General features: G+C 46.0%; 1 protein-coding gene across 4 annotated transcripts in view; it reads right to left on the bottom strand.

Annotated features, from left to right (window-relative positions):
• Positions 1–1,142: 1,142 nt before the first annotated feature.
• Positions 1,143–9,989, bottom strand: part of LRGUK (leucine rich repeats and guanylate kinase domain containing) — a 101,570-nt gene continuing 92,723 nt past the window's right edge. For all 4 annotated transcript variants that reach the window (XM_038752204.1, XM_038752206.1, XM_038752207.1 and 1 more), the window contains 2 exons: positions 4,038–4,207; positions 1,143–1,576 (listed from right to left, as the gene is read on the bottom strand). In XM_038752204.1, coding sequence (XP_038608132.1) covers positions 1,392–1,576; positions 4,038–4,207 — 355 coding nt within the window. In that variant the 3' untranslated portion in view covers positions 1,143–1,391. The remainder of the gene's footprint in view (positions 1,577–4,037; positions 4,208–9,989) is intronic.

Here is a 9,989-nt window from a genome sequence, read left to right as displayed (position 1 = left end):
CAACTTGGCCTAGTAGGGTGCATGACTGGGAGTCAGAAGGACCTGAGTTCTAATCCCTGCTCTGCCCCTTTGCTGTGTGACCTTGGGCAAGTCACTTACCTTCTCTGTGCCTTGGTTACTCCATCTGTAAAATGGGGATTAAGACTGTGAGCCCTGTGTGGGACGGGGATTGTGTCCAACCTGACTAGTTTGTACCTACCCCAGTGGTTAGTGCAGTGCCTGGCACACAGTAAGCGCTTTACAAAAACCACAATAATTCTTCCTGAACCTGTTTGTTCCAGGTCTGGACCACTCTGTCAATCCATCAACGGTAGTGAGCACTTAATATCTGCAGAGTACCGAACTGAGCACTTGGGATAGTACATTACAACAGAATTAGCGGACGTGTTCCCTGCCCATAATGATCTTACTGAGTTGCCAAGGGGGTGGGGGGAGTCTATGCAAAGTAGCAGATGGGGCAGATAAGAGCTGATACCAGTTCACCTCTAGAGAGATGGTGGTTGTCCCTCAGTTTACCGAACACTCAGGCTTTGTTTGGATCAGGGCCAGGGAGCCTTGGAGCCTGGAAGACCCTGCAGGGCTGCGAAGCATCCTCCTGAGTGCTCAGGAAGAATGCTGGATGGACCCAGAACTGGAGAGTTGCCAAATCCAGCCCAGATCCCTACAAGGACACTGGAGATGGAAGTGTGGCCCCTGGGGAAGCCCATCCCTATCTGGAAGGGACCAGACTGGAGTTAGCCTTAGAAAGACCTCGTCACCAGCTGTGTTTCTGGCTGACGACTAACACCAGGTGGAATAAAGTCACATCTTATCCCTCCTTTCTTGTGCTAGAACAAATTTTGGACAACTTAAGAGAGTTAATTTTTAAAAACTTGAAGAAATTCACAGTAGTATCGGTTATGCGCAAACACAGTTCCCACTCTCTTCAGAAGTTAATGGACAGCGTTGGCCACAAATTATATATCATTCTCCCTTCCCTTCAGACTCTAAAGACCATCCTCCACTGTTTCAAAGGGACACGACAAAACCTGCAATACCCCACCCAGTTTGTACACAGACACACGCACACAAAACATTCACAGATAGATCACTGCATGGATCTTGAGGGATTGCTGCTCTCTGACATTTCAAAAGAAGAGGCATCCGGGAAACTCATTTATAACTGTGGGAAAATCTGAAATGATACTTTAAAAAAGCTAAAAATACATCACGTTCCATTTGAACACACCAGCGCAATGCAGAGTTTTGAAGAAACGGATTGGGAGGATTAAAGGCACGTGGAGCATTGCCGGGTGGGCTTTGGGCTGGACAAGATAAAGCCAGAAGTAGTAGTTGGCTTTAGGGAGTCAGTCTAGCCCCGATTGAGGGAGTTGCTCCATAGGAAGCCAGCATCAAGAACCGCCTGCCTTCTGCCCCTGAGGGATGGGAGGAAGGACTGGTTTGGTGTTGGACCCTGGTCGGACGATGCTCTGGGAGGGTCTGGATATGTTGCTTTTCATCATATTAAGCCTCTTGTCAGGTAATGCAGGTGATAGAGCTTGTTTCACTTTTCTACTGATGTCACTGGAAGCTTTGCCTGTAAGGATGGAAGCAAATAAGAGGGTAAGGTTTCAGGGGGTTTACAGATTGCTATACTCAACCAAAACCAACTGCCAACAAAGTGGCAAATGAGCTGGGTCAAGAAATACATGGTGAATGCCTTCCTGGGGGGATCAAAGGATGGGTCTGTTCATGAAACAATGGATTCTGATGTCTTTATAGCAGGTGAGTAGGCTTTCCTGTGACTTTTAACTGGACAGGGATGGGGGAGGGGGTGAACAGAGATGGATAGAAGCAACCATAATAATAATCGTATTTGTTAAGGGCTATGTGCCAGTTACTGTACTAAGTACTTGGGTAGATATGAGATAATTGGGTTGGACACAGTTCCTGTCCCACATAGGGTTTACAGTCTTAATCCCCTTGAGGAAACGGAGGCACAGAGAAGTTAAGTGATTTGCCTAAGTTCCTAAAGCAGACAAGTTGGGGAACCAGGATTTTGGCCTAGTGGATACAGCCCGGGCCTCGGAGTCAGAAGGACCTGGGTTCTGATCCTGACTATGCCACTGGACGGCTGTGTGACCTTGGGCAGGTCACTTCATTTCTCTGTGGCTCAGTTACCTCACCTGTCAAATGGGAATAATACTGACAGCCCCATGTAGGACATGGACTGTGCCCAACCTGATTAGCTTGCATCTACCCCAGTAATAATAATAATAATAATCGCATTTACTAAGCGCTTACTATGTGCAAAGCACTGTTCTAAGCACTGGGGAGGTTACAAGGTGATCAGGTTGTCCCACAGGGGGCTCACAGTCTTAATCCCCATTTTCCAGATGAGGTAACTGAGGCCCAGAGAAGTGAAGTGACTTGCCCAAAGTCACATAGCTGATGAGTGGCGGAGCCAGGATTTGAACCCCTGACCTCTGACTCCAAAGCCCAGGCTCTTTCCACTGAGTACTTTAGACAGTGCCTGGCATGTTGTCTTCTCTTATGCTATCGAGTCGTCTCAGATCCATAGTGACTCTGTGGACACATCGCTCCCAGAACAACCCACCTCATGGCAGTGTATCCATAGACTTTTCTTGGTAAAAATACGGAAGTGGTTTACCATTGCCTTCATCCACGCAGTAAACCTGAGTCTCCACCCTCGACTCTCTCTCTCATGCTGCGGCTGCCCAGCAGAGGTGAGTTTTGACTTGTAGCAGATTGCTAGCCACTGCCCAAGCTAGGAATGGAATGGGTGTGCCTCTACTTGACTCTTCCTCCCATAGCTGACACTGGTAGAGTACTGGAAACTCTCCAGGTGCAATCCTGAGAGCGGGGCCTGGCATATAGTAAGCGCTTAATAAATATCATATTTAAAAAAAGGTCCTTTGATTCCCAGGCCTGTGCTTTTTCCACTAGGCCACACTGCTTCTCAAGCAGACATGCAAGGGGAGGGGGAAATTGGGGAATGCAAGTCAAGGTAAGGAGCGAAGTGGACACAATATTTGGGGGTTGGTGGGGTGGTAAGGGGAAGCAATGAGATGCAAATATCAGGAAATCTGTAGAAAGAATTAATAGAAGAGGCTTCAAGGGACGGTGAGGTCTTCCGGAGGTGGGGGTTGGGCGGCAGTTAGTGATTCAAGGGTCTTGGGGAATTGTCAGTTAAGGAACTGCAGGCTGGTGGGATAAAAGGACAGTAGAGGGGGAGCGTGAGAATCTTTTAGGGACCTGGGGCACCACTGGAAAGGTGAGAGGGGATGAGAAGCAGCAGGCCTAGTGGAAAGTAGGCCCAGGTCAGACAACCTGGATTCTAATCTCGGCTCTACCACATTCCTGTAGGGTGATCTTGAGTAAGTCACTTAAATTCTTTGTGTTCCCTGTGTGGGACATGGACTGAATCCAACCTCCCGGCACTCAGCACAGTGCTTGGCACACGTTAAGTATTTATCATATATCATATATGTGGGGGTGTTACAGAGACAGTACTTGAGGGGATGATTTGATTAGAAAGGTGGGAATTGGTAGTGTCCCGTGATTGCAGGAGGGCAGGACTGGGCAGGTGGCTGACGGGGAGCGAAGTGGATGACGAGAGAGAGGGGTAGGAGGTGGGATGAACAGAGTCAAGCTCAATTGCTCCCAAATCCAGCTTTGCAGTGACTAAATGGCAATCGTTTTGAGTCTCCAGAGGGGTTTAGGGGTGAGGCCTTACTAAACCTGACGAGCAGGCTTGGAAAAAACCCTCTTTCCTAAGAAGCCAGGGTGGATGGGAGGAGAGGACAGGAGCACCCACACAGATTGCCCCGCCAAACATTTTGGCATTTCTTCCCTTGCCTTTGGCAGGATCGGGCCCACAATTCTCTAACCCTTCATCAGTCTCCAGAGATACAGTTTTTTTTTAAACTGTTCTAGGTAATTCCCTCAACTGGCAAGCCCCCCTCCAACGCCCCTTGCCCCCTAAAAAAAAAACATTTATAAACACTACCAGTGAAATTAACAGCAAGAAAGGTCACCTTGCAGGGTTGAAAAAGTATGGCTTGAAAAGGGGATCAAACTTTGTGGACGATGCACTCCACTCCCAACCCCGCTGACACCTGCTTGTCCAATGCTGAAGCCATCAGAGGAGGGAGTGTTGGGGCCCGCCATCCAGAGAGGTGAAAACGGTATGTCCAGCGAAGACCCACTAAATGAAGAGAAGGCAGAAAACCCAGAGTTAGCCCATGCTACTCTGTCAGTAGGAGGAAGGAAAACAAAGCCTTGCCGGTATCATTAAATGGTGTACACAGCTTTAAATACTTATTCATATTAATTTCTGTCTCCCCTTTCAAGACTGTAAGCTCGTTACGGTGAGGGAACACTTCTGTTAATTCTGTTGGACTGTACTCTCCCCAGCGCTTGCTTAGTACAGAGATCTGCACATAGTAAACGCTCAAATTCGATTAATTTTTTAAAATGCATTTGTTAAGCGCTTACTATGTGCAAAGCGCTGTTCTAAGCACTGAGGGGATACAAGGTTGTCCCCCGTGAGGCTCACAGTCATCATCCCCATTTTACAGATAAGGTAACTGAGGCTCCGAGAAGTTAAGTGACTTGCCCAAGGTCACACAGCAGACATGTAGTAATTTATTAACCCATAAATTTGTCCCACTTGAGCTAAATGGTAGAGGAAACAAAGTCATGCCTGCGGTTTGTCCTCTAGCCACCTGAAGGGTTGGGTTTGTTTCCGAAGGCTCTGTTGGCTAGCCTTGCCTTGCAGAGTGACGTGCTCTCTTACCCAAGTAGAGAATCTGAATTGACCTCACATATCATGGGGAAGCAGCGTGGCTCAATGGAAAGAGCACAGACTTTGGAGTCAGAGGTCAGGGGTTCAAATCCCGGCTCCACCACTTGTCAGCTGTGTGACTTTGGGCATGTCACTTAACTTCTCTGGTGCTCAGTTACCTCATCTGTAAAATGGGGATTAAGACTGTGAGCCCCACGCGGGACAACCTGATCGCCTTGAAACCTCCCCAGCCCTTAGAACAGTGCTTTGAACATAGTAAGTGCTTAATAAATGCCATTATTATTATTATTACTATTATTATTATATCAGATTCTCTCAGGTTGGGTCTCCCCTCTGTACAGGAAACCTCTCCCTTACAAAATGAACATCCTTAAAGTTTTAGCAGAAGCAAGGCTTAGACGCTTGGGATGGATATCAACAACCTCTTAACAGTTGGGAACCATCAAATTAAGCTGACAATCACCCTGCTGGCTCCGGGACTGGCAGAGTTGAATAAAATCTTGTTAGATTGGGAGCCTGCCAAGGGATAGGAAATATATGTAATTCCCAACTGTGCATTCTCTTCTAGCCCTCAGTACCCCATAAGGACTTAATACATACTATTACTACTAGAGAAGCAGCATGGCTCCGTGGAAAAAGCATGGGCTTGGGAGTCAGAGGTCATGGGTTCTAATCCCGGTTTCGCCACTTGTCTGCTGTGTGACTTTGGGCAAGTTACTTAACTTCTCTGGGCCTCAGTTACCTCATCTGCAAAATGGGGATGAAGACTGTGAGCCCCCCACGTGACAACCTGATCACCTTGTAACCTCCCCAGCTCTTAGAACAGTGCTTTGCACATAGTAAGCGCTTAATAAATGCCTGGAAGTCTGAGGACCAGGGTTCTAATTCTAGCTCTGCCACTGCTGTGTGACCTCGGGCAAGTCTCTGAACCTCTCTGTGCCTCAGTTTCCTTATCTGCAAAATGGGGATTAAATACCTGTTCTCCCTCCTATTTATATGGTGAGCCCTGGAGGGGACGGAGAGTGCATCCAACCTGATTATCTTAGACCAACCCCAGCATTTAGTTTAGCAGTTGGCACGTAGTAAAAGCAGAACCAATATCACAGATGTTATTACTATGTCAAATTAGATTTTCCTTTGATAGGCTGACACATTTGCTAATTAAAGCATTTGCTGCTGTCGTCAATCTTCCCCCATCCCTGCTCCTGGGTGGTAACCCTTCTCCTGATTGCCCGGCTCCAGGCTGCTCTGTTGCTTTCTGCAGCAAGCCCACTGCAGAAAAAAAACAGGCTGGAAAAAAAAACAACCAAATGGCTCTACCCCACTGCACCCTCCAGGCAGCAGCCCAGTTCCCTGCTTTCATTCCTGTCCAAGTCCTTGAGTGTGCTGTTCAGGTTTTTTTATCACATCCCGCTCGACTACTGTGTCAGCCTTGATCTCCTGGGCTCCATTCTCTCCCCTACTCCAGTCCACACTTCACTCTGGTACCCACCCCATTTTATAAAACATTATTCAGCACATCTCCCCACCCTCCAAAAGCCTGCAACGGTTGCCCAACCCTCCCTACATCAAGCAGAAACTCACCAGTCCTTTCAAGACATTCACTTCTCTGCCTCCTTTCTAACCACTCTCTTTTCCCGCCACACCCAGCTCACCCTCTTTATTCTTTTCAAGATATTCACTGCCCCTTGTTTTGTTTTAATGGTATTTGTTGAGCACGTAGTAAATATCCAATGCTGTTCTAAGTGCTGGGGTAGATACAAGTTAATTAGGTTGGACACAGTCCCTATCCTGAATAGGGCTCACAGTCTAAGTAGGAGGGAGAACAGGAGAACAGGCACAGAGAAGTGAAGTGACTTGCCCAAGGTCACACAGCAAGCAATTGGCAGAGCAGGGATCAGAAGCCAGGTCCTCTGATTCCCAGGCCCACGTTCTTTCCATCAGGTCATGCTGCTTCTTTTGTTCTCATCTCTCCCACTGTTGACTTCATGAATCAACTCACGCCCTCCCATTTTCCTGCTATCCCCTCCCATTTTGTACTCATGAAGCAGCATGGCCTAGTGGGAAGAGCACGGACTTGGGATTCAAAGGTCATGGGTTCAAATCCCAGCTCTGCCGCTTGTCTGCTGTGTGATCTTGGGCAAGTCACTTCACTTCTCTGTGCCTCAGTTACTTCATCTGCAAAATGGGGATTGAGACTGTGAGCCCCAGGTGGGACAGGGGCTGTGTCCAACTTGATTACCTTGTATCTATCCCACCACTTAGAACAGTGCTTGGCACATAGTAAGCACTTAACAAATACCATAATTATCATTATTATTATTATTCAACAGACTACTACTCTCCCCATTTTCAAGCCCTTCTGAAATCACATCTCCTCTAGGAGGCCTTTCCCGATTAATAGCTATATCAATTACACCCCCAAACTGACGTTTCAGCACTTAGTTCTCACAACCCCCTATAATGCTTATGGACCCAATTTATATACTCTGTTCCTTCCTCTTATCTGTAAATTAGTTCACTGTCAGTCTCACCTGCTAGATTGTAAACTCCTTGAAGGTAGGGATCAGGTCTACTGATCTCAATGCACTCCCAAGTGCTTAGTACAGTGCTGTGCACACAGTAGATTCGCAAAAAAATACTGTTGATTGACTAAAAAATATGCTTGCTTTTTTATTGTTTTCTTTATTTTTTTGTCAATTCATATATCGAGTCAAGTACTGTCTAGATAGTAGAATTACATAAGAACATAAAGCTCTGAATTGCTGTGGAAACTATTTGGTTATGTGAAAGACTTCCTGAGTATAGGCTGATGCATAATTTCAATTTTCTTCAGGTTTAATGTCAGTCCACAGTGCTGTGATGAATCTGTGAAGTGACTCAAAATCATCTCACGTCTTGCAAGTGTGAGTCCCATCACCATACAGCAGTTCCTGGATGACTCGCTGAATGTTTTTCAAGGATGTTTGTAGCCTATACTGAGTTGGAAGAGTTTTCCAGTATAACAGAAGTGTATTCTGACACCAGATTCTATGTTCCTCATCACATTGCTACTTATTCACATGCTAAAAATCTCCCATGATCATCAGCTTGTCAGTTTTTTAGTCTGCCCAGATGTTTATAGAATTTTTTCTCTTCACCAGAATTCAGCAGGATGGGGCATGCACACTGATGATGGTAGCAAAACACTTTGTTTTAGGCAGGTGCAGAATCATTAATTGGTTACTCATATGTTTCTGGACAGAGTGGGGTGCCCTGAGACTGTCTCAGTGAATACCCGGCTCCGCCACTTGTCAGCTGTGTGACTTTGGGCAAGTCACTTAACTTCTCTGTGCCTCAGTTACAGCATCAGTAAAATGGGGATTAAGACTGTGAGCCCCACGTGGGACAACCTGATAACCTTGTAACTATCCCAGCGCTTAGAACAGTGCTCGGCACATAGTAAGTGCTTAATAAATACCATTTATCATTATTATTATTATTATTACCTGACACTTGAAAGATGTCACTCTGAAAGGAGACCCTGTAAAAAAAAAAAGGTGTATCCAACATCTGTCTCCTTGGGCTGTCAGGGGTCTGATGGGGTACTTGGCTCTTGCACGGGGCCACCATGTCAGCTAAAGTGTTAATGAGTTCATAAATGCTGGTGTGCCTGAGCAGCTGCTAACAGCATCAGATAATAATAATGATGATGATGATGGCATTTATTAAGCGCTTACTACCCTGAAGTCCCACGATGCAATGGTCAGTTCCTCAGTATCTGTTTGTTTTATTATCGGTCATCCCGCCACAAGGTTAAAACCCATCAAACTGATCCTCCTATGAGTCTGTTTTGGGACTGTGAAGCAAACCCGTTTTAGACAATCATTTTGGGGCACTTCCCCATTCAGGTAAGTGATGTATTCCCAATGGGGAAGCTCACAGAACCCACACAATCTAATTCCTTTGTGGCTATGGACTAATGCCAATTGGCACGGCTGGGGTAACCCAACGTCCTAGGTACTTTACTAGGTAGAAGTCGGTTACCGATAGTCCTGTAAAATCCTTCAATGCAAAATAAGAGGAAGTAAAGAGTGGGGTGAACTCCTGGCAAAGCTTGGATGTTAGCAAGATCTTTGGCAGCACTGATTCCCTTTAAACTGTCCCTGTTAGCCACAGTGGACTGTGGCTAATCCATTTTGAAAGGATCAAGGTCTTTTAGCTTTAGGGATTAGGTAAGAGCATCAGGAAACGGGCACTGTACTCTTTTGCACATCCCGTTCTCCTTGCCAAGTGGATGGAAATAGACCAGGGGACCTCTGGCCAAGTGAGGGAAGACAGGAGAGCAGCTGAGAAGGTGAAAATGGTTGTGACAGATGAACCACCATTTCGTATCAACTGCTGGTCTTCTTTGATTTTCTTTGGTACAGTATTATGATGCTTCAATCTAATCCTTCACCCAGAAATACTTAAACTACCACAAAGCAGAAGCTAGAGAAGCAGGGTGACCTAGTGGATACAGCATGAACCTGGAAGTCAGAAGGATCTGGGTTCTAATCCCTACTCTGCCACTTGCCTGCTGTGTGACCTTGGGCAAGCCATCTCCTTTCTCCGTCCCTCAGTTACTTAATCCGTAAAATGGGAATTAAGACCGTAAGCCCTAAATGAGATAGGAACTGCATCTGACCTTACGATCTTGTATCTACCCCAGCACTTATTACAGCGTCTGGCTTATACCACTTAAATTCCATTTTGAAAAAGGCAAAAAAAAAAGAGTGAATTCATTCAATTGTATTCACTGAGCACTTACTGTGCGCAGAGCACTGTACTAAGCGCTTGAATGAGCTAATTAGACAAGATCATGCTCATTCTGTGATTTCTTTTTTTTTTCTCTTGCCTGTTACATGGTAACCAATGTCAAATAATAGTAGTTGAAAAATAAAGAAAGAAAAATTCAGACAAGCCCAGGCTAGAGCAAGTAAATCCATTTGGGCTAATGAAATAAGACAGAGGTGTGAATCCCTGAAGATTAGTCACGTCAGTATCGGCCTTGGCTCCTGATTTCCAAGATATATGAAAATTCCTGTTTGGAATTCATGCCTGCACATGTCTCAAATGGACTCCAAGGCTGCTGGACTCCAGTCGCTGCAGTCACACAGTCATCAGAAAACACCTAATTCAGAATAGCTTGCATTGTGCGCTG

The sequence above is a fragment of the Tachyglossus aculeatus genome, chromosome 10 (assembly GCF_015852505.1).
Source record: "Tachyglossus aculeatus isolate mTacAcu1 chromosome 10, mTacAcu1.pri, whole genome shotgun sequence".
NCBI lineage: Eukaryota > Metazoa > Chordata > Mammalia > Monotremata > Tachyglossidae > Tachyglossus > Tachyglossus aculeatus.
This window is presented reverse-complemented; position numbering and strand designations above follow the sequence as displayed.